Consider the following 25,811-nt stretch of genomic DNA (forward strand, 5'->3'; position numbering starts at 1 on the left):
AAATTTAAATTTCAAACGTAGAGCGAAATACTTACAAAAATGTTGTTAGCGACTTGGCTGCCATAATTGGTATGCACCGCCCCCCAAAAAACCTCCACTTTCGGGAAATGCGAATCACTCGCCATCCGTTCCTCGACCCGATGAGATAGGGTCGAGAACTAGAGTGATGAAGGTACAACTTCTTCTCCTAGTTACCTTTATTTGTCGCCGATTTTTTTGTAAATTAAACTTAACTAAAAAAACATAAAATTTGAACTAAAATTAAAATATAAATAAAATTGACCTAAAATTTTTCGATCTAAAAATGAGTGCACATCCCCCTCGCCCATCATCTCCACAAACTCCTTGTTGTGGATCGTTAAGAGCTGCATCAGGAAACACACAAGTCTTGTAGCAGAAGTGTAGCTTGTATCACTCCTTATACCACTCCCTCCACACGCGGTCTATATACTCGACACAAGCCTTATCCTACGTGTCTCACTCGAAACTGGCCTGAAATCCCAAACGAAAACCAAATTTATTAGTTTAAAACAACATTAAATAATTAAAGAAAAAAAAACTAATGAATTAAAAAAGGGTGTACACTTACCCAAAGCAGTCTGACCATCTTGGCACAAACTTGGATGATATATGCGTCTTCTAAGAATCATAGACCATGAGGCATTTGTTGCGGATGATGGCACTCATGTCATGTGTTAACAAACTGTTGATTTTGTCACTCGGTCACCCGTGACTCGGGAGGTATTCAACCCGGATTCGCTTCTATGTGACCTGGGTGATCTAGTTAGTTGCCAACCTCCTACAAATCTCTTGACTTTTTCTCTTCGGCTTGGTGAGGAGCTCTCCATCCCCCACCTACTACATAGCCATCGAATCGGCCTCTGCACTAAGGCTGCCCTGAGCAGGGTGGGATGGGGTTGGGTTGGGGTCACTAAAGGCTCATGATGTGTGCAGTTGTGAGAGAGCTTGGCAAACCGAGCCACCCACCCTAATGGCGCAAACCTGGCCACCCATTTACTCGGCTGTGGTCACCTGGGTGGCATTAAGTGATTACCTCTCATTCTGAGTAGAGCGGATGTAGACGACCATTGGTAATTAAGCGCAAAGAATTTTGTGAAAAAAAAAAATCATAATTTCACAAATTTCCTACAATTTCATATATTTCTACAATTCAACCAAATTTAAACATATTTCCTACACTTTCACATATTTCATGATTTTTACCGAATTTTCATATTTTCCACCAAATTTCATAAATTTTCACAAATTTCCTACAAGCTCAAATATTTCTACAATTTTACCAAATTTAAGCATATTTCCTACAATTTCACCTAATTCTAAAATTTCACCATATTTTCCTATTTTCTACCAAATTTCACAAATTTTCACATATTTCCTACAAGCTCACATATTTGTACAAATTTTACCAAAATTTAAGCATATTTTTTACAATTTCACCTAATTCTAAAATTTTTACAAATTTTCACATGTATTCAAAACATTGTTCTAAAAATCCCTGTCTAGGCGCTAGGCAGTTGGCCACCATCCCGATTAATGCCTAGGCTTTTGAAACTTAAAAAAGGGTGTCTGTACCTGTTGAGGTGCCCGCCTAGACCGCCCAAACCTGCCTCGCATCTAAAGTGTCCCACAATAATATTGACAAAAAAAAAAAAGTGATTAAGTTGAAACAATCCGATGCTCCTCGATCTTTCTCCTGCGCCTCAGCCAGTTAAAAATGGAAATCTAACATTTGGTGAAGGCAACAGTCTTGCAAATACAAGAAAAATATCATAATGTGTTCGGTCATATCAAGCAACAAAACACGGAATGTGCCTCATGCTTTGAAGTTACAAAATTTGTATTAAACCTACTGCTGCATTGTGAACCTTGTAACTGAATCTTAGGGGACAATTTTGGTCTTCGAGGACTAAAACCTTTGTTCTTCATTATGGTGTAAGCACCCTAGACACCACAATAAGAAGACTTGCTCAACACCCTTTTGATTAAAAAGTGTGCTATTCACACACCATTTTTTACCTCTGGCTGTTAGATCGAATGAGTTGAAGAAGATTAAAGGATAGAAATTAATTAGGGGTGTGTGAGAAGTAAAAAAGAGTGTGAATATCACACCCTTGATTAATCAGTCATGTGTATCGTTTTTTTATATCTTTTCTTTGGTAGGTTTCGGTATGGAATAGATTTCACCTTGAGTACGTTTTCAACTGTGAGATACATCTACTATTTCATTATGTAAGCTCATTCAGTATCCAACTATTGTCAAAAGTGCATCATGTTTTTACTTGGAGTGATGTGCACATTACGCACCAATCCATAGAAATCCTAAAAAATTCATGAAAATACTAAAATCCTAAGAATTCCATGCAAGAAGTCCGTACAAAGCCATACAAATTTATAATAGAAATCCATATAAATATGCCAAAATCCATGTTGAATTATAAGTATATTAAAATCCTTTGAAATTTGTCACTTAAAAAAAAGTCCATTAAAATCCCCTGAAATCCAAATTGACTACACCCTCTTAGACTTGAAATAGTTATAATATTTAAAAAGTGAGCCAAATGCCACTTTTACGGTCTAGTAGTATTCCTCTTCACTTGTAAGTGAAATGTTTTATGTTCGATTCTCGCAAAGGCAAATTTGAACCACATTATCACTAGCCCATTATTGGCTTAGCCCACTCCCCCACACCTCCTTAGTGAAGATAATATCGTTTGTTCAAAAACAAAAGTGGGCCAAATAATATATAGGATAATACTTGTATCCTCCCATAAGAGATTGCACATATTCTCCCATTTATGAATAATATATCTTGACCGAATAAAATCAACGGTCAGAACTATTCAATTTATTAATTCTTCATTCAAAGACTAAACGTATCAAATAAATGAATTGTTCATCATGAATATATTACCTTATACCTACATCGTCTAGTTGTTCTATACATTTTGAATGACTAAATAATCTCTAATTGAAATGATGTTTTGTAGAAGTGATGTTCAAATGAAGATTAATAAATTAAATGATTCCGATTATAAATTTTATACGATTAAAATACATTATTCAAAAGGGGGAATGAGCTAATCCCCTATAAAGGAATACAAGTATTATCCTAATATGTATGAATAATATGATTTGTTATATTCTTATGTCCAAACTTGGAATGGGAACAAAGCATGTCCATGTGAGAATCAAAGCCATAAACCAAGGTTGGGATTGTTGGTGAGGCATCAGCTTTTGGTCTAACAAATCTGCGAAGTGATCTTGTATTACATGGCACGCGGAGAACCACGTCCTTGACGGTGGGACTGGATTCCTTCCAGCCAGGAAAATCCATACCCATTCCCATGCATTTAATTTCCTATTATGCTTATAGTCTTGTTTGAACTATTCAGTAGTATGAAAAATTGACAATTAGAAATGAAATACGAAAATATTATTTTTTTTCTCAACTGTCAATTAATGGATAAAAAGTTAGATTACCCAGTAACCAAATTAGTGAAGACAAACCCCCCTCCTCTCCTGACATTTTTTTGGTTGTTGCTCCATTTCTAAAATAAATTTAGCTACATATACAATCTCTCATCTCATGTGCAAATTATCAGCAAATTGTGTATTTGTCCTTAAAACTCACAGGTGGTCTCTGCAATTTTTGCAATTGAGTATAGAGTCTAATGTGCTATGGAAAAAAACTCCGACTTGTTAATTTTTTGTAAGTTTGTAAACAAATGTAAAAGAATGATATGCATGTGTCAAACCATGGCATATACGTAAAAAGTATGTAATGAGCTGAAAGACGAGAAGAATGATATCACATGTAAGGAGTAAAGAAGCGTTTATGTGCATGTCGTAAACGTTTATTTGTATTTGGTTTCAATATACTTTCCATTTATAAGTATAAGGCGAGTGTGTAATAACAAGGCTAGTGTTTATAGTGAAAATCAAGCACCATGTGACCTTTCTCACCTGAATTCTAGGCTCCCAACTTTTTTTCCCTTCACCCTAAGAACCAGACCTGACATTTTAGACCCAACACGTTAACTTGTTAAATTAGCATTTGGATGAATGCTTAACGGCTCGGATTGTCAGTGGATTAACTCGTTAATACCCGTTAAATAATGGATCATTTTGGATCTATCGTAAAACTCAATAGCACCTGTTAATACACGTTAATTGATCACAAATATATCACTTTGTACCTACGTCGTTGATTTGTTGTATACATTTGAATGATTAAATGATTCCCGATTGAAATAAATTTTTGTAATGGTGATTTTCAAATGACGATTAAGAAATTGAACGGTTTTGATTATGTAATTGAACTATTTCGATTATGAAATTTGTACGATCAAAATAAGTTATTCGGAAGAAAATAATGACCTCAACCCCGGGAATACAATTATTATCCTAATATGTATGAACAATATGATTTGTTATATATTCCTAAGTCCTAACTTGGTGTGGGAACAGAAGCATGTCAATGTGAGAATTAAAGCCAGAAGACAAGGTTGGGGATGCTGGTGAGGCATCAGCTTTTGGTCTAACAAATCTGTGACAGTGATTTTTTTATTAAATAGCATGCGCAGAACCAGGTCCTTGACAGTGGGACTGGATTTATGCCAGCCAGGAAAATCCATACCCATTCCCATGCATTTAATATCATATTATGCTCAATCATCTTATTTAATTTCTGCGTTCAAAAAAAAAATTATTTAATTTCTTTTCAATAGTTTGGACTACCATTTTTTTTTTTTTAAAAATTTGGATTACTTAGTAATATGAAAAATTGACAGTTAGAATTTGAATTTAGGAAATACTATTTTTTCTCAACTGTCAATCTAATGGATAAAAAGTCAGATTACCTAGTAATCGAACTACTGAAAACAAACTCTCTCCTCTCATAAGTTTTTTTTGGTTGTTGCTCCATTTCTAAAATAATGTGGGGCTAGATATACATGTTCTCATCTCATGTGTGAATTGTCAGTAAACTTGTGTATTTGTCCTTAAAACTCTCAGGATCCTTGCAAATTGTGCAATTAAGTAGAGAGTCTAACGTCTTCCGGAAAAAAGCTAGACTCTTTCCTTTTTGTAACTCTGTAAGTAAATATAAAAAAATAATAATGTTGTAGTTGTATGTGTCAAACTATAATGTGTATGTAAAAAGTATGTCATTAATCGAAAGACGTGAAGAATGATATTGAATGTAAGGAGTAAACAAGTGTTGATGTGCATGCCATAAAAGTTTCTATTTTACTTGCTCTGAGTTTAAGAGCAACTCTACCCCTTTGAGAAATAATTGCTTAGGCAATTGGGCAATAGGCAGTTGGCCTTTGAGGTTTGATTTTTGTGCTTTTTGTTTGTGTTTTGCTACTGTTGAGTTGAAGAGTTGTGTTTTTAATAATCTACAGTCAATTATAAATCATGCTTTGATAGAAACCAACTGATTCAGTTGTAACTTCCCAACTTGAGGCCATTTGAAGAACACAATGATCAATTTATGTCTGTGAGCCTCTGTTGAATCTTGTTCAGAATTTCGGGTTTCTTTTAGGAGATGATTGTCACACACCCCTTTTTAGCCTCTCACACACCCCTCTTTACTTTTGGCTATTTGTTGACCCTAAAACCTACCAAGCCTACATGGTGCACATGCTGAGTAACTAATAAGCTAACTACGTTCTTCGGTTATATGTGGGGCATGCCAACTCGTCAACCGAACTCGGTCAGGGAGTAGAATGTGTTGATGTCGCGTTAGGCGCGCTGCTGACTTCTCAATGCGACTGTGGCCGAGGAAGGAACACGTCTCGGCCTTCGGGTTCTAGAGCCTGAAGACAAGGCTACTAATTCTGCAAAGTTCACAAATCGTCGGCGCTGGGTTCGGTCATGGTGATTATATTCGTGAGAGCATAAGCACGCCGAATTGGCACTAGACTATGTGGATACAAATACTTGAAAGAGATGTATGTCTTGATGGTAAATGTGGTTCGGTCATTGGAATGCCGAACTCTAAAGTGTAGTTATGAGTATCCAATCATAAAACAAATCGGTGCTCAACGTGCCGAGCCTCATAACCTGTAACACCTCACTTCGCTGAGAAGGCTGATGAGATGACCTCTACCAACAAGGACTCGAAAATCCTTGTCGACCGAAACTTTGGATAAATAACCAATTGGCCTCAAAGCAATGCTGTTTATCCAAACTGAATGTACTCCTTGATCGGCTGATTCTACAGCTCTAGTGCTGTTTATCCAAACTGAAGATGTCGCTGATTGCCTTCACAGTGCTGTTTTGGATGTTTATCCAAACTGAAGATGTCGCCGATTGCCTTCACAGTGCTGTTTATCCAAACTGAAGATGTGTTGGCGAGAAGAAATGAGAGAAGGATAAAATCTCAAAGGTTGTTGAGAAGCTTTGTGCATGGCAATTTGTGTGTTAAATTGGAGGGCCTTGAATGATTGACTTCTTTTTTTATTTATAGCAGCAAAACCCCCTCATAACCAAACTAGAAATGTACTTGGATTAGAACTTCTCAACCCAATCTGATTAGGTTTCGGCCAGTCCTAACTCCAATATGACTTTGAACCAAGCCCCATAACAAACTAGATTCATCTCATGATCCTAAGCACCTTTGACTTCAAGACTCCTTGTTCCACTAGGAATTGACTTCACCCTTTATCTAAACTAATCCCTCTTCGCAATAGGATTCGGTCGACCCTAACTGGACGGCCCACAAGAAAATTCTAGACAAATGCCATTGGATTGAGAATAATACCAGGCTCGGCCCAAAATAATATTTTAGGCCCAAACACTATTAGATTGAATAAATTAAACGAATTCAACGGCTGAAAGTAAACGTGAAAGTGTGAGAAGCTAAAATGGGTGCATAGAATATACTTTAAAATTGGGTACTAAAACATTCACCTTTCTTCATACTTTCTGCCAGGTAGGATTAGAAATGACGAAGAATGACATGCTTCACTTCCATGGCCCCTCAAGAGAAGAGTTAGAATGTGGCTTGTGAAACATATGCCTCCCAACAATCCCCCAAATCATCTTTTGGTAGTTTGCTATTATTTGATTAATGCTTCACTTCTCTGTGTCCATCAGTTTGCTTTTGTTCGAATGCTTGAAGATGGCTTTTATTAACACTTTATTGCTGGACCGAAACATTGCATACATATTGTGTAACTAGGATCGGAGGACACACGCTTTATGATACACATTTTAAATCATTAGATAAAGAGCTTTCAATGGCTAAGATAGAAATAAGATATTAATATGGCTTCTTCCATGAGACTAGTCTCTCCCTTTCGTCTTTCTCATGCCATATAGGTATATTGTACCGTAGTTTCCACACCCAGTTTCATGGAAACTGATAACTATATGGTCGAGGGAGAGTTTTAGATAAGCTTTGAGAATATATCCCTATAATTTCTTCTTGTGATGACAGAGACCACTTTATTTTCTTCCTCGCAATGTTTGGTCATTGATGCTGAAGAAACTCAAAGAGCTTAGCAGTTTTCAAAGAACGATAAACATAAAGAGGCTTTTTAGTCAAAATAATCTCTGAGATTTGTATAACTCCTCACTTTGGTATCTAAGATTTGAAATCAATATAAGTGGTCTTTAAGATTATCCACCATCAATCATTTTAGGCCTTAGGTGAAAAATTATGTTAAATAAGGATCAAAATGATAAAATTACCCTTAATTTGATAAACAATAAGCCAAAATGATTTGAAAAAATTGAGGATATTTTTGTCATTTTACCCTTATTTGATGGAAATTTTTCACAGAATGGCCAAAATGATTGATTGTAGACTCATGGACTAATTTTATTGATTTTAAATCTTAGAAACCAAAGTGAAGAGTTATGCAAATCTCAAGTACCATTTTGGCTAAAAAGCCTAAAATAATATAAGAATTTATGGGGTTCCTTTTTCGGTTAGCTTGGACTGGGAGCTTGAGAGCGAGATGGGAACAAAAGGAGAGAAAAGCTGCAATGAATAAAAATTTTATTAGACACTTGAAAATTTAAATTTACATTTCCAAGCCACATTAAAAAATAAATTTCGAAAAGCAAAAGAAAAATAATCTAAAGGTTCAAATAGTGTCAAATATGTGTTTTAGCAGGAAGCGAAACCAAGTGAATGTTAATAAGTCATGCTACTTTCTCGTTTTGATCTGCACGAGAGTTACATCAGTTAGTTATAGGGGTTTATTAGTTCAGCAACGATATCAAACTGCGTTTTATTAATGTTGTTAACATATAACTGATTGGTCAATTGAAAAAAGAAAAAAAAAACAATCCATGTCGAATAAGATTCTTTAGCAAAGTGGAAAGTGTTTGGGCCAGCAGTTTCAACACCATTCAACTCCAAAGAAAGCGTAATGAGATGAATGAATAGTGCAATATAACATAGCCTCATTGGGCAAGGCTTCTCTCATAAGCTCTGGATTGATTGCAGCTTATAAACATGGTTGTAACGTATATCTAAGGTCATGATACGAAATCAACATGGAAGTTTTCGAAGTTCTTGCATGGATTGATTCAAATAGTTCTAGACCTCAAAATAACTTTTCAATTTAAATGAGGCTTTCATTTTATAGACATGGAACGATTCAAGCAGATATAGTACACCCATCTAAGTGCATATTTGATCAGTTAAGGATATACGCCCATGCGTGTACAATACAAAATTGCTAGAGTTGCAACTTATGTCGATGATATGAATCTAAATTAGACTCCAGCAGAGCTTGATAAAATTGCCTTGCACCTGAACTCAGACTTCAAGATGAAAGATCTTGGGAAAAATCGACAATACCTAATTCTGAAGTTTCGATCATAATTCTGACGGCATTCTGGTTCACCAATCGAACCACCCAGAAGGTGTCGCCTTCGAGTACACCAATGATTGTCTGACGTTAGATATAGATGAGACCCTTTAAAAGGATATGGAGCCCGAAATTCCATATTTAAGTACAATTGACGTTTGTTATACTTATCTCAAAGCACTTGATCAGACATCTTAGTTGCTGATAATCTTTTGCCTGAAGATTTGATGCGTCTACTACTTGAGTATTTACACACTCAAGGGGGAGTGTTGTAACTAATCTTTCACATAGTGGGTGTGTAAATCCTAAGTAGAGATAAGTTAGGAATCCTTCTGGATCTAGAAAAAAATTCTTATTAGACTTTATATTACTTGGAGAGCAAATTATTTTTTCCCTCTTATTAATATAAAAAAAGGCGTCTTTTGATATGGGTCTAATTTTATAAGCCTGTTTTGAATGGAATCCACTAATATTACATAAGCATAAGCGGGGGCTAGTAAGTACAACAATTATCCATGTCAGCAATTAAAATGCACATAATTTACAAACAAAATTACAACAATTGCCATTAAATGGTTTATCAGATCTCTTGCAGATGAATTACAACCCAAATTAATCTCATTGTTTATTCAAAACCTTATCCTCCTATCTTTCAAATTGCTTTGCGTATCCAGCGGAATCCAAATTTTGAATTCTAAATCTGTATGAAGATACGAAAGCTATAAAATTTCTCCCAGTATATGATGAAAACATAATAGGTGAATATCTGATTTGGGTTTCCTAGTATACCTAGAGAACAAGTATTGTAACTTCTCGGAAGATTTCAGTTTCATACATGATCATCTGGTTTTGTTTTTCTAATTTTTTGGTTTGGTGATTTGGGCTTTGTTTTTGTAGTGTTCGTTACATGGATAACAGGTATTACACTCCCTCGATTTCAGTACCAGTATTTGATGACAAGTGCTACTGTATCTTTGCTCTAAATTTCTTCTTTTTTTCACTTGAATGGTTCGAGATTTTAGAGTTTGACGACGGGTATGAATTGGTGGCTAGTGTGTACGACACGTTAGCGAAGGCTTGTACTAGTTTGAAATCGATTAGGGGGGTTAAGAGGGTTTATAATTACATTATTAGTAATGGGTTTGAGTTGGATCAGTATACGAAAAATAGGGTGCTGCTTATGCATGTGAAATGTGGGATGATAATTAGTTCAATTTGTTTCTCTAGTTTATTGGTATGTTGCTTTGGCTTTTTACTTTTGTGGTGTTTGATACCTAGATTACAGGTACTACAGTTCATCTTTAATAATTGATGTTTTAGCATTTGGAACTTTAATAATTGGTAGTTTAAATTGATACGTCGTTTATCTTGTAGAGTTACTTTTAGGATAATTAGTTCATATTGTTAAATTGGTCTCTTTTTAACATTACTTATATAAATATGATATGTAGTTTGGCTTGATATGTTATCATTTGGGCGTTATTTAGTATGTTTTGGAATAATCATGCTTATAGCAGACTTTGTATTACTTGTAGCCGAATATGTTTTGCATGGAGAGAAAAAAAAAGAAGATAAGCATGGAGTATAAGTCTGACCTTTTAAAATTTTGTTGCGTTATGGAAGAAATGAGATTTAGTGTGACAAATGTGCATCTTGAGTTAATGAATCGTATATCGTTTAGGAGGTTGTTCAAAGTGTACCACAAGAACTTGATAATTGATGGTGTTTGCAGGAAATGTGATGCAAATATTGTGTCTATAATGAAGTGCTATGACCCAGTACAAAAAGCATTTGTTTTTGGTGGAATAATTGCAACAATAACTGCCAAAGATATAGCTGAGATTTTCGGGTTGCCTGATGAAGGGGAAGAGATCAACCTGAATATTAGGAAAATAAAAAGTGCGTTTACAGGTTTTTATGAGAGATGTCTTGCAAATGTCAAAGATATAAGTAAGAAGATATTGGAAGAAAGGATTTTGAGAGTGGTTCAGTTGCATAGTAGCTTTATGAGGGTGATTTTGTGCTACTGGTTTGTTTATATTTTTGCTTGACACTGTTTTTCAGTATGAGTGGAAATAATACTAGTTTGTACATTGTTGGTTCGAATCTCGTCAACAAGGACCGACGCCACAATTTTGGAACCCATCTTGATGCTTTTTTGATCACGAAACCTAGCTTTACATGTATGTACATTATTCATACTTTTAATGTAGAATAACCTGCTAGGACGATTCAAAATGGAATGCACACGCCAAACACAACCCTCATCATCTTTATTGAAGCATTCAGTAGTAACACGTTCACTATCATTTCTTACATTGACATACCTGAAACCCTTTTCAACTGCATACTTCATCAATCTTTGTCTGAACTCCTTGACACCACCTAGAAATTCTTGACCAACATGGCTAATGTAGTTTCTCCACAGATGGGACAAATATGTCTTCCCATGAGGAGTGGCAAACTTCCCTAAATTTGCACGACCATCTGAGGGTTTTATGCCTTCATATGTAAAAATCTGTTTATCATGTGGGGAAGAAATGGGATTAAGTTGCTCAACTGGTTCAACCATGGAAACACTAATAGAATAGATGCTATGTTTTCAGCACAACATGAAAATTTCATTACACTCACATCCATGTTAGATTGCAGCAAACAAGATTGGTGTTCTCCTAGGGAGTACGTCAACTCCACGACTTCAAGACTTAATCCCCCAAATCGGGAACAAATTTGTTCAGTAATGTCCTTGAACTTAGTATGATGAAATACTAGGATTAAAAGGGTCTTGTTCTCAAAAGTGCACTTTGCAATGATAGCTCATTCCATAACTAAACAATTATAAAACAGTGGAAAAAAACATAAATGTAATTGGTTGAAAAAGATATGAAAGTCATGAATATATGGATTACTGGAAATTAAAGAGTACAATTTTCAAAGAGGCATAACATCAAACACCTTCTATGATTGGTTTTTTTTAATAAAAAGAGAAAGAAGCATATCAATGAGAGATGATAGAAATGGATTAGGGGGATTAGGATAAAGTCTTCATGTAAAAATTCGCACAACAAACAACAATAAAGGAGAAAACAATTATAATATACCTGACTTGAAAATTAAATGGCATTCAATTTGCTGTGTTTTAGTCCTTTGATAGACAAATAAGGTTAAGTATCGCCAAACCACGAAGGAAAAACACGAACATAAAATTGTACCTGGAGAATAGGTCTCCTGAAGAAATCTGCACGTATAAAACACATCTAATTTTTATAGAAAGTTAAAAGTGATTAAGCCTTCCTTAAAAATAGATTGATAAGAAATTCAAATTCAAAAATTGTTATCAAGAAATCGGGGAGAAAGATGAAGGAAACTACTGAACAATGAATTTGAATGCTGATAAAAATTTAAAATGTGGGAAATATATGAAGAACGTGCAAAAGCTATATGAGGGTAAAATAGTAATAACAGTGCAAAAAAAAATCAACCTAATCAGAAAAATTGCTGACATGGAATCATAGTCATTTGAGCTAAGTCAAAAGTAAATAAAAATTAGACTAATCCTAATATTGGGCTATAAAATTAGACTTATTTCAAGTTTCCCTAAATAAAGGCACATGAGGAATCACACACAAGATTCCTCAAACTTTTCACTATCTTCTCTCCATCGCACACTCTGTTTCTCTCTCTAATTCTAGGCACAACAATTTTTGTATTTTTAGTAATTTTCAATATGGCGATTAAAGGTACAATTTTTTTTTTTTTGTCCTTTCTTTTGTCAAATATTTTAAAATAAAAGTTAAGATAAACATATAATACCTCATCAAGCAACATATATGTTTTGTTCATTTTACAATTCACAACAATTTTACATAAAATTTACTCAATACATTGACATTACTTTTTTGTTATTTTTTTCGATTGTATTTTTTCAAACCCTTAATTGCTTTATCTCACAGCTTTTCATTTTCACAATACACAAAAACAATTTTTTTCAAAAGCATATCAATACGAAACTAGCCCTTAGTCCTTTATTTTTACGAAATACGACCAATTTTATAATCCTCTCAAAGGCTTGTAATGTAAAGTAACCTCATAATATGCAGAGGACGATCAACTATATTTCAAGAAAGATTGAATGGATTAACTATTTTAGGGCTGTAAATTATTTCCGAAAATCCCAAACCAAACCAAACCAAAAAAATCTCAATCCCATACGTAAAACTCCTAAACCAATAATAGTGAAATTTTTGGGATCTATACCAAACCGATCCCAAATATTTCGGTATGGGAATTGGGATTACATATTCAAAGGTTCGGGAATCTCGAACCGAACTGAAAATATATATTTATTTTGGTTGCATGCATGTTGAATGTTGAATTTCAGTAGTTTGATAGTAGACTACATTAGAAATAAAAGTATGAAATTAATTTCTTTGGAACTTTGGAACGTCAATTTGACTTGATATGAATGAATTGGTATTTCAATTGGTATGAAATTCAAATTGGTATAAGATAAAAAAAACCTAAATTTCAATTGATATGAAATTGGGCAACAAAATTTCAAGCCAAAAACCCAAATTTTAGCCCATAGCCCAAAAATCTCAAATTTCAGCTCAAAAGCCAAAACCCAAAATCCAGTCACAATCTATCCCAAAATACCGATAACATTTTGGGAATCTCGAGAATTGGGAATACCTAAATTTCAGTTATAGAATGGTCTTCAAATTCCTGTCCCAAAAATTTTTGGTTTGGGATTCAAGATCCCATTTTAGATTTGGGATCCCATACCGAACTATCCCTAACTATTTTATCATTTGCAAAAGAATTGGTTGAAAAATTAGAGTATGTAAACTTAATCAATATATTTATATCTAAAAACACGAGAGATGAAATATTTAGATAAATGTTTGTATATCTTTTTTCTTTTGATATTGATTTTTAATGATATTTGATGTCGAAACTGAACTTTTCATGTATTTAGCGAATTCTTTTTTATACATATCAATGTATGAAGAATCGAAATTTAGTAGGACACCACTTCAAAGGCTCGCCTAGGATCCTAAATTCTCAGAGCCGGCCCTGACAATGCTTTAGAGTTTGTTTCTCCAAAGGAAGAACAAATTAGGTAAGCTATAATTGTGGATAGTTATTACAAGATACATTGCACAAGTACTGCTTTGTAGTTTTCAAACGAATTGAACTAATCTTTTCGTAACGGTTCGCACTTGGTGAAACATACAAATTTCCGGTGACATTCATCTAGAGCCGTTCCTTTTTTTTTTTCCCTTTTTTTTTTTTTTTTTTTTCCTTCTTTATTGATTTATGGAAAGGTGTTCGAAATCATTTGAAGAAAATATTAATGAGTCCATGATATATGAGAGCCATAAAGCACTTGGAAAAATCTGCTTAATTATCAAAATCTGAAAAATAATTCACCAAATTCATCCTTTGATTGCTTTCTTAGTTTGTCCATGTCCAAACCACCGCTATATAAATCATGCACCAAGTCTCTCTACCAGGAGGACCCAGCTTGAGAGTTGAACAACTCAAATAACATTAGAAAGGGAACACTCCAAAACAAATCAAGGTCGCGATGCGTTCTCTCAGCTCCCTACTCGTATTTGTTGCGCTCGTCATCCTTCCTCTCGCCTTTGCGGTCACCATCCCTGACATCAGCCAACAAGAGGCCCGGGGGGCCTATAGAGCCGTAAACACCACCGATCCAGACATTATAAAACTTGGGCAGTTCTCGGTCTCTCAGCATAACAAGGAAGCCAAGAAGAAACTGGTGTTTGAGCGCGTGGTTTCGGGCAGGGATGCATTGCTTTTATTAGGTAAATACTATGAACTTATCGTGAAGGCCAAGGATGAATCACTGCTTACGCCCTCAGCTGCAAATTATAAGGCTGTTCTTTTTTACAAATACAATCCTTGGAAGACGATTTTAAAATTGTACGCTTTTCAGAAAATAAAGGACTAAGAGTGCCGCATGATATGACTATCGAGGAATATGTGAATTGCCTTGATATGCTAATGCTCATCTACTTTGGTTGAATAAAAGAGAATAAAACTGTTACATTCCTTATTCTTAATCTTCGAATACTTCTGCGTACACTTTTGATATTAAGGGATGACAATTTAATTAGCCCGATAAGCCAGATTGGCTCTTCCTCAATATTCCTCGTCAAACTGTGCATGCAGATGCATGCGCAGGCTTCAATTGATAAAACATGCAATAAAAAATTTCATGCATTTGTTTCACATACATATTTATGTTATTTATTATGTGTGAAACATATCCATTTAATAATAATAAGAATAGTTAAAATTCAAGACCACTAACATTTCTCGATTTATCTCGAAATACCTAGGTTCAGGCCCGGCAACAGAATTTTTTCTCCTCAAAAACGTTTCTCGATTTATGCTGTTGTCCTTTTGCAAAGGTCACGCTAATCTTCTTTGCATGAGTTCAATTTTATCAGATGCCGACGAAGGGACGAATTTTAAAGCTGTTTGGGATATATTACACTGCTCCATAGGTTAAACAATTTACACACAGAGTACAAATAAGCCGTTCTCTTGCTGCTAGTTTTCACCTGCCTAATGAGCAAAGTGCAGACTAGGTACGGACATGGAAAGGTGCAGTATTTTCTGATGAGAAAAGATACGGCTCCAACTGCGGGGGCTTAATTTGCTAATGATTGTATTTATCTCTTTGGACATCTTGTACCCGTAATCGTACTTGGTATATCAGTTCTAGTCCAGCGAGCTTACATGGTATATGGATAACTATCTTCTAAGATGAACCAAACATTACACACGTGAGGACTTGGTTACACTTTCAGGTGTTCCCACTTAATTTCGACACTTCCTATAGTATATATTGGTATGTGAGATGCATGGAAGGCATGAGGTCGATCTGCTTCAAGGTGCTCCTTTTTCTCTCTACTCTCTCTCTCTCTCTCTCTCTCTCTCTCTCTCTCTCTCTCCCCCTCTACTTTTCAATAATTTTTACCTATTTTCTCTGCACTTGAATCTCATATTTACATTGCTTGTTCTGTAGTGAGTTCCTTTTTGTCTCAGTAGACTTGAAATGGGATGAATTCTTGGCTGGTTTCTTCAGTTGTAGAAGAGCATGTTTGCCGACGTAATGTTCTTCGGAGTCATTGATTCATTTTGAATCTCAGGCATTTGTGAAGTTGAAGGGTTTTAATTTGGGATTAGGTTAACAGAATGCCATAATATTCTAAGATGAGGAAAATTAGATGGATTACTCTAATGAGGTTCTCTTCGATTTCCATATTGAGTAATGGGTGCGCTGACAAGTGACAGATTTGTAGATGTCCACATTGCTTCTTTCAGGGTTTAGGCATTAGAATCAATTTCTAGGCATTAGAATTGTTTCTCCTTCTTTTTGTCACATTGGAGGGGTTCGTCATGCTCCTAGCGCGAAAGCGCTAGCACCCGGGGTAAGTATATTTCTTTGGTAAGAACCTTGTGTTTCGTAAATCGTAAGCCATGCTCTTTGGAGTGTAGCTCAACTCTCAGCTTGATGCAAGTTCAATGGCTAGTTCTGGGTCTCTGTTACATTGAACTAGTTTACTTTTAAGGCGGTAGGCTGTACGTGAAATATCGTTTCTTTAGTTTGGTTTTTTTTCTTTGAAGACGGTTGGTTTTCCGTAGATGTAAGTTTGTTTTCATGCCAAATATGATATCAAATCTATCATAAAGATCGATCTGGGTTCGGTATATCAGAGGAAGGCGATGATTGATGCAGATGGAGCCACGAGCCAATGCTGCAGGCAATCAGTATACCTCTACGTTTGATGACCAAAATTCGTTGATCAGTTGCTGTCAGTGCTAAATGAGGTATATTGTAGGCTTGAAAACTAGCGGGTGCGAATTCTTAACTGTTTTGTTATAATGTGACTCTTATTGTGATTTGAATCAGGCTAGATAGAGTGGCAGCTTGTAATCTTTGTTAGAAAGTGTTGGGAATGCGTTCGTTGACAGTTTTTAACCGCCGGGATGATTATTTCTTGATAGATAAAGACCATCAACAAACGCATTCCTACTTTCTGATTGTCCAAAAGAGCTTGAGACACCACCATAACCCATTAATCTCCTCAGCGATAATGCATCGATACAAACTATTAGTTTGTTCAGGTGATCAAATGACGGGAGCCCTGCTCTCCGCATTACTCAATTAACCATCAAGTTTAATTTGCCAACAAAGAAACTACGGAATTTAAAACGCTGGAAAGGAAATTAAAGGTGTTGTTATATGTTATCGATGATCACTCAACTTTTTTTGCAATACTTATCATGTAGTCCAATAAATGGACATGATACACAAACTTGTCAGATAAATACTAATACTACTATTAGTGATCAACAACTTTCAGCAGTAAAGGATAATTTCAAATCAGCCACATCAAACAAAAACCTGTGATTTACTTGTTGATAAGCTCCGAGTACGTTTAGCTGCAGATGGTCATCCAGAGGAAGAATCGTCATGCAGAATTGATTTTCTTGGATATACTCTCTGAATGAGCTTTGCCTATCCAAATCCATATATGCATTTTCGAAATGCAAAGTGAGTTTTGGAAACTTATACCTTCCTCCTCGTAGCACAAGTCAAAATCTGCATGTTTCCTAGTGTTGTTCAAAGGGTTCCATCCGTAGGCGTCTTGAAAGTGACTTATCACAGCTCGTTTGAGGATGACATAGGCTTTGGCAGTGATGAAGCTATGTTGTGTTCCTGAATCAATAACTGTCTCACTTACTGGCTTCATGAACAACTTTGGATCTATTGGGACCAGTCTCCCATTCAAACGGATACCCTTCAACTGCACATAATATCCGCCCTGCCCCAAAATTGGTGTAGTCTGCACGTTAGGACCCGACATTTGTGCTGCTTTACCAAAGTGTATCAGTGTTTCATTTGCTGATTCAACATCCATTGGAAGGCAATAAGAAAATCTTTCGAGGGTGATATTCCTCAGCTGTTTCAAGAAGTTACTAGGTGCCTCGTAGGCTAGGCCTAGAAGCCCTGCGATCGGGTTCCCTTCTGGAACTTGAGGCCCCGTATCAATATGGTTCACTATCCCGCAGCCAAATGCAACGTTTGTGACTAGTTGTTGCTGCTTCTGTTGCCCACGAATTTCAGATTTGAAGGTGAATACGTCCCATCCAAAACGGCCGCTGCTGCTCTGCCCTTCCTCAATGCGTTCACCAAAGTAGCTAACCTCGTACGAACAGGTGTCGTTACGACCCAAAGGAGGAGGATCGGGACAGAGCGGATGACGAGGAGACATGGCTCTGTAGGTAGCCGATTTCTTCCCATCAAAATTTGGCAGAGCTACGGGGAAGCACTTGGTGCAATCTGCGCATTGCACCCAAGTGAGGTCGCTCCCTGTGTCAATGGCCAGGTTGGCCTTAACTGGGGGCGTTCCGACCCAGAGCTCCACGTAGAAGAAGCCACTGAATGAACGCTTCACGGGGGTCGTTATCCCAGTTGTGCTTTGTCGGAGGGAGGAGGACATAGCCGCTGCGCGAGATTTGGAAACCTCGACCTTTTTTTCATGGACAAGGGTGTGGCTCTGGGGGAAGGGAATGGACTTCATTTTCAGTGTGAAAGTTAAGGCTGTGCCTGCAGCCATAGCAACGACAAGGAAGAAAATAAATGCTTTGCTAGACATCATTGCTTAAGCTTTGGAAAAAAACTGATTCGATCGATGTTTGAAGTCGTGTGATGATATTGAAGGACAGTGTGGAGCATGTGTATATATTATATATATATATATGTATGTATGTATGTATGTATGTATGTATAAAGTCGTTTCTTGCAGTTGCAGGATGTATCCGTCTAAGAATACGGTCACTTATATTTCATGGCATCATCGATACATGTTTTATATCGTTTCACATTTGCAATTAACCTTAACTGTATTTACCTAACAAAAGATTTAATTGTTGAAATACCTACTAACACCGTTCATTTATCATTTTCATATCTATATCTAGCTAGCCAACAATGTTTAATAGACATTTTAGGGCCTTTATCTTCTCATCTCATTTAATTTGTTGGATTATTATCAAAATTTGAGGCTTCACAAGGCATCCTATTCCTCTAGGTAGGTGTCAGCCTAACTTTCTCCCTTCAAAAATGTTGTATTTTTAGTATTAATGTGTATAATTTACTTGTGGGACAAGTATACTGAAGTATTCATAATGAATATGCTAATTATATATGTTTCTCATTGGTTCACACTTACCAAACCTAGTTTTCGTAATTAGGACCTCTAAGATCAATCATCCAAAATAAACAATTATCAAAATTCATAAGCATTCACTAGTCATCCAATCTACGTTAATCGTTTCCATCAGTTGCGGGACAGAATTATGAACCCTAATCCGAGGAAAATATATCTATAATCATGTCCGAAATCGTAAATTACTCCAAATCACATTATAAATTTAGGCAGCATTGACACACCAATAAAAAAATTAAAGAGAAGAATTCGAAGATTAAAATCAGTTTTAACAGTATAAATGTGAACTTTTATCTTATTCTCAATTTTTGTTTATTTATTCAATCAAAGTGGATACACAATGCATATAGCGCAACCAGACGCTCGAGAATCTCTCTTTATTTTACAAAATACGACCAATTTTATAAGCTCTCAAAGGGCTTGTAATGTAAAGTAACATTATAACTTGCAGAGGGTGTAGGCAGTGATCATCCTTGGCCTTAACCGCCTCCAACAATCCATTAAAATGTGGAGACGGCCACAACCTACTTCGAACCTAAAAGGGCAAAAAAAACCCAACAGGCTGCCTTTGCTTGCTTTAGTCTCTATTGCGTTGCAAATTTTTTGGCATTGTACTAAACCATAACGTTTCTGATAGTGCTCTGCCAATAGCGTTTTCTCACAATTAGAAACATTTTTGTTTTCCTACAACTGGCAGAACAACTTGAAAATGTTTGTCACAAAACTACATTTAAAAAAAATGTACTTCCAAGTCTCAACGTGCTTCTTACAAAAGCAAACAGACATGATGGTTTCAGATTTTCACTCTTTAATCTGTCCCACTTGTTCACCCAATAAACTAACACAGTTGGATCAGATTCTAACGCGAAGCAAAATGGTGACAGATGAATTAGAACCCTAGAACATCAATCCGTTACCACAGGCTCCGTGATGGAAATGAGTCCGGTGAGGTTACAGTTGAGTCGATACAAAGCAACGCTTAACTGAAGAAGAAAGGTTTATTACTTGAACATGTCCAGGGCATGAACCTGCCAAACACGAACATGACCTCCTCGGTCTCACATCAAACCCTACTCAAAATAATATCGACATGAATGACTTAATTCGCAATTACAACAATAAACAAAAAAGTTGAACACTAGTCGCTCGGTTTGCTCATTTAGTTGGTTCAGCAGACTGAGTATTCTTGACCTCTCTGGGGCACTGAGATACATATGGTTTGAGCTGCACGCATGAAAGGAAACGGTAATTTAGAACTACATGTATACATAAGAGTGAGGAGTAAACTGTTCACTTATAACTTAAATGTTTTTATTAGAAGGACATTACTTGCATCCACGCCTTGGGTGAACTTTTGTGGCCACCCTTTTGACATGGACCAATCCTACCGTCACATGTGTCAGCCTTTGAAAAATAAATGAATAAGAATACCTGCCTTTCAGCTCAGCAGTCATGCCATGCCAACCTTCAACTCCGGGCAAACCGACATCAGATGATGATTTTACATGGAACATAAGCTTTAAATGTGTTGCCCAAATTTTTCATCACCAACTTCCGGTGTTGCTTTGCTCAGAACTGAAGTACCTGAAGCTGGAGATGGCATGACAATTGGGCTCAAAGGCAAGGATTCTTTTCTTCTTTTGAAAAAGGGAACACATGTCAAGATGAGATTGGTCCATGCCAAACAGATAGGCATGAGGGTTCACCCAAAAAGGTGGATGCAAGAATCGTCCTTATTAAAACAGCATAGTTGAAGACGTCAACAGAGCTGCAGAGCATCCATTAACTTCCAATTGGAAGCTCTAACTTAAAAGATGAACATTACCGAAGAATTGGGGAAAAGAGAAACAACAAAAGAGAAATAGAAAGATGTTCACCTTGAAGTCAGTTAAATCAGGGACTACATAGTTAGGTAATTTCTCCTGCTGCACGACATACTTAGCTGCAAAAAATTTTGGATAATTTCAAAACATGTCAAGCAGTAATTTTTACCTGAAAATTTTGAATGAGCACATTGTCAAATTTGCGAAAATGGAAATGGGCAAACCTTTTCGGGTGTGGAAACCAGTCGGCTTGCAATTCTTCCCCTTGTAGTAATCCCTTGGGGCACGTTTGGAAGAAAGAATGTCAAGTGATGATGTTCGCTTTCGACGAAATGCCCTTCCTAACCCTAATATTAGTCCCAATGGCATTTTCTTTGCTTTTTTATCACTATAACTGAATAAAGTAAACTAAAACCAATTAGCAAATATGCTTAAAACCGTCAATGCATCCTATAAAACACTACCAAAGACATCAGCTCGAGAGAGAGGACAAGATCCGGTTCAACAACAGCCAAGCAAACTGTGGTGAAACCAAGAATTTATCTCAGAACAACAAACGCCAAAATTTAAATCTTGATTAACACTACTTTCATTTAAGGTTGAAGACAATATCACGGTCACAACTATCTTCGAAATGTTTTCATACTTCGAACCATAGTTGCCAGATACGAAGTACGGTTCGAGCACGGAATTCGCCAGTAACCTATAGTAACATTCGCTAGAGAGTACACAGACAGTACGATATTCAGTTCCATTCATTCTAATTTCGTTAAAGAATGTAAGTAGATATCGAATATTAATTCATCTTTCACCAAATTTTTTTCTTTTTATTGCATACAAGACAATGCAGTTTAGCAAATATCAAAATCACTCAAAAAAAACACAAACACCTTCCAATCATTCCCACAAGCAAGCAAGACTACAGTTTTGATTCAGATTCATGGAACTAAGAACTGCAGATTCGATTACTGATAACATTCAAATTTTTAGCCTCAACCCAGTTCAAATTTTTTGGTTTGAGACAGAAATGTCCTGAAAAGCAACAAGATTTGACGATTTTTCAATGACCCAATAGATTTTGGGTTAGGATAACAAAACCCTTGTCATTCTTCCACACAGACATACAGAGTGAGCAATATTATTCAACATATTCCAGGTGGAAGGAACCTGAGAGGATAGTGGAACTAGAAGGTACCTGAGAGGCTGAGAGGGCTGAGGAGTGAGGTTCGGACTTTGAAGCTGTCGTGCAAATGAGTGCCGGAGAGGGTTTAGGTCTTTTCTGCTTCTCAAAACCTAGAGAAAGAATGAATCGAAAGAAAGGGAACTGGAGAGAGGAGAGAGAGTGAGCAAATAGTATATGGCCTTGGCCTGTAACCTAAGTGTGGGTTGGGCTTTCTCCTCAATTTTCTATCAAAATCCATTACACACCCTGCTCTTTTGAACCAGGTTTCAACTCTCCCCAACTCCATAACACTGCCATTTAGTACCAATGTTCTAAAAAAAGCTAGGTGCTAGTCGGGCGGCAGATAGGGGCTTAGAGCCTAGGTGGCTAGGTGCGGCCTAACACCTAGGCAGCGGATTTATGTAATGTTATAGTATATCATGTAAATAAGTATCTATTTACACTTAAAAAAAAAAAAAAAATTATCCTTGTATGGATGATAAAATAATGATAAAGTGAAAAAATAGAAGTAGAAGAATACACAAAGTACATCCATCCAACAAGTTCAATATTTAAAAAGCAGTAAGCATATAATCATAATGAAGAGTATTCTTAAATGATACTAAATTCTTTTTGTTCATGATCCTTGCATTGGATTGGACATAAACTAAATTATTTAATCTTGATATATCTAGTTTATTTCTTTTCATTGTATGTATGCCCTCAAAAGTGCTCCAATTCATTTCACAATTGGATGAACTTGTAGTCAATCCATGCTTTGCAAGTTAGGTACATCATTTCCATAAGTATACCATCATGAAACTAAAAGAGAAAAAAGCACACGATTAATTAAAAATAAATAAAAACCACCTAGGAGCCGCCTAGCTTGCCTAGGTGCCACCAAGGACCAACTAGTGTGAGACTTAGCTTACTCCCCCACCCCCTTGGTGTAAAAAAAACACCATAAAGCCAGCTCTCCAGGCTTTTTAAGTGGAGTTTACTTTGGCTGGACGACTATAAAATGAGTTGTAAGCTTAGATGATATCATATTAATTGACTCTCTGTCGGCTCTGGAATCAGCTTGTGTTCAACGGAAGATTAAACATCTTTTTCAATTAATATTGGACAAAAGATTAATACATATGAATGATCACCATTTCCAATTATTTACAAAAGTAAATTATAAGTTAAGCATCAATAACTGAATCGATATTGGACATACATTTTGAATTGGTGTTTTCCTATTAAAAAACAATGAGAAAATGAGAAATAGAGGGGTGGTAAGTGTTCTCCTGAACCATATGTCATTTCTGACTATTTTGTGCCGTGATGGTAACAAAAGAGCGTGCATTTTGGATATTTTAGAAGTTAAGCAAATAACACATCTAATATGTTGCTAGACCTGCCACTTAGTACTACAATTTAGTGATATTCCTTTTCATTTATGAGTGAGATGTCTTAGGTTTTATTCTTACCAAAGATGAATTTGAACTACATTATTGTTAATTCATTGTGAGGTTTAACCTACTTCTCTATCCTCTTAGTGTATCTAATATTGTTTGTTAAAAAAAAATGTTATTGGACCTTTAAAAATGAGTAATCAAAATACCAAAAGCTTATTATTTGTTGGTACAAACAGGTGTCATTTGTACAGGTTTTTTATTTTCTATTTTTTATATATATTTGGACTGTTTCGTGCAGTTAAGGCAGATAAACACAACCTATAGACTACTAAACCCCTAAAAATGAGTCCATGTTCTCTTCCAATTTAGCAATTAAGTTTTTCAACAAACAAAATAAAATTTAGCAATTAATTAATCTACAAATTTTGTGTAAAAAACTGAGAAGAAAAGAAAGTGGGTTGGGTTTCTTTCGAAAGTGGAATCATGAATCGCATTACCCAAACTGGTGACAAATTGATATCCAGAGCAATATAACTGCTATAGGGACAGTATTTGTGCTTAGAACACTTCGGACTTAAAATTAGGTTCGTCCATGCCAATATGCATGTCATCAGCACGTCTACATTTACCAAAATAACTTACGCGTTACTTGCTCTCTTCTGTATGTGAAGAGAGATGAAAAACAAAAATAAAAACACGAAACTCATTACAAGTAAACTTTTATGCTACTTTTACATGTAACATGATTCGTTGGGGCCCCTTCTTTCGAGACCTAATCGATCCTCATCAAGTTAATGCAAACTACCCCATTTATAAAAGTTAGTTATAAATGCAAATTTCTAAAGAATAATGCAAACTAAGATTAAGTTTAAGAGACTAAATTGTTCTAGTGTGGATGGCTATGAATGATCAATGGTAATGGGACCCTTTTAACTGCCTTGCATATCACAACATTAGAAATCAAGGGTTGGTTTTTGGTGATTTACCTCTTGTTTGGAAGTGATTTTAATATGATTAAATCGTTTTTAGTCAAAATGTTTTTGAAACAGATATATAGTAAAAATACAAGCGAATTCAGAAAAAACACTTGAAGTGCTTCCTACAAGAAGCACATAAATAGTACTTCTTGTAGAAAGTATTTCAACTGCATTTGGAACTTAAAAACATTTTCTTTAAAAGTATTTTCCGTCATTTTAAAAGTACTTCTAAACATGCTTTTAATAGAGATAAAACTAAAAAGACAAATAATGAAGAGTAACTCAAGGGAGAGATATATTTGAGTTTTGAGAACTATGACCTTAAAATTAAGATGCTCCATGCCATCAGCATCAATCGTATGCATTAGATTAACTTATATGTAACGAGGTTTTTTTGTCACACGTGGCGAAGAATAGAAAAGAATTTAGAAAACACGATACTGATACATTTTTGCCCTATTTTTATATGTAACAAGTTCCCTACCCTCTTTCTTTCAAGGCCAAAATCCTCATGGACCTCATCAAGTAATATATCCCCTTGATAAAGTTTAGTTCTAAATGTAAGATTTTACAATCAGCGGGTTTTTTTCTCTCCCCGTGAGAGCTTTTCTATTTGAGTGAGAGGTTATCTCACTATGTGTGAGTGTTTTCATTTTCAGATTCCAGTTCAGCCGCCAGCCTTAGCTTCGGCCAAGGTCGGTGGCAGTCCCCTTCGTTTTGTTTTTTTATTTTTTCCCTCGCTGTATCTCAGCCCTTCCGCCCCATTTTAACCGTTCCTTGCCCCATTCAAAAAACTTCCTTTTCCGATCTCCATTTTCTTCTCCCCACTATCTTTCCCCTACCATGCATCCACTCTTTTCGTCTTCTTTCTCTCCTACTTGGGATCACTCTCTCGTGATTTCACCTTGAATCTGATATGCTCCCACCTTGTTCCACCATATTCAACGACTTTATCGAAAAGGCGTGTAGAGTTTTAGCTCGGATGTTCGCACCATCACTTTCCACCTGTGTGTCGGTCTCCACACTGTTGTCAGTGGTTCCATGGACTTCCTCTCTGATTTTCTACCATTGGTGGCGACGGATTGGTTCCACGTGGAGTTCGATTGAGGACGACGGCACCTGCTTCTCTTTTTGTTGTTGGGTGGGTTGTTGTTGTGGTGGCCCATCTTTTGCTTGTGTTTATTGTGTTCTTAGACCTTTGTTTTTTTATGTAAGTTGGTAGTAATGAAAATTTACCTTTCATCAAAAAAAAAAAAAAAAAAAAAAAAAGAAGGGGGGGGGGGGGGAAGATTTTAAGAAAAAAAATGCAAACGAAGACTGAAGTTT

At 36.1% G+C, this 25,811-nt stretch overlaps 2 protein-coding genes and 1 pseudogene across 2 annotated transcripts; all 3 read right to left on the reverse strand.

Annotated features, from left to right (window-relative positions):
* Positions 1-10,617: 10,617 nt before the first annotated feature.
* LOC137717142 (aspartic proteinase CDR1-like) lies at positions 10,618-18,508 on the reverse strand. The gene is made up of 3 exons (XM_068456446.1): positions 17,464-18,508; positions 11,177-11,408; positions 10,618-10,726 (listed from the first exon to the last, which is right to left on the reverse strand). The coding sequence occupies exons 1-3, from the start codon at positions 18,506-18,508 to the stop codon at positions 10,618-10,620; spliced, it is 1,386 nt and encodes a 461-aa protein (XP_068312547.1).
* Positions 15,250-15,344, reverse strand: LOC137718886 (U6 spliceosomal RNA; annotated as a pseudogene).
* Positions 18,509-20,099: 1,591 nt separating the features above from the next.
* LOC137718405 (uncharacterized) lies at positions 20,100-22,268 on the reverse strand. The gene is made up of 4 exons (XM_068457947.1): positions 22,139-22,268; positions 21,168-21,337; positions 20,998-21,062; positions 20,100-20,344 (listed from the first exon to the last, which is right to left on the reverse strand). The coding sequence occupies exons 2-4, from the start codon at positions 21,310-21,312 to the stop codon at positions 20,276-20,278; spliced, it is 279 nt and encodes a 92-aa protein (XP_068314048.1). The 5' UTR covers positions 21,313-21,337; positions 22,139-22,268; the 3' UTR covers positions 20,100-20,275.
* Between the last annotated feature and the right edge of the window lie 3,543 nt (positions 22,269-25,811).

This window comes from Pyrus communis, chromosome 15 (genome assembly GCF_963583255.1).
Source record: "Pyrus communis chromosome 15, drPyrComm1.1, whole genome shotgun sequence".
Taxonomy (NCBI): Eukaryota; Viridiplantae; Streptophyta; class Magnoliopsida; order Rosales; family Rosaceae; genus Pyrus; species Pyrus communis.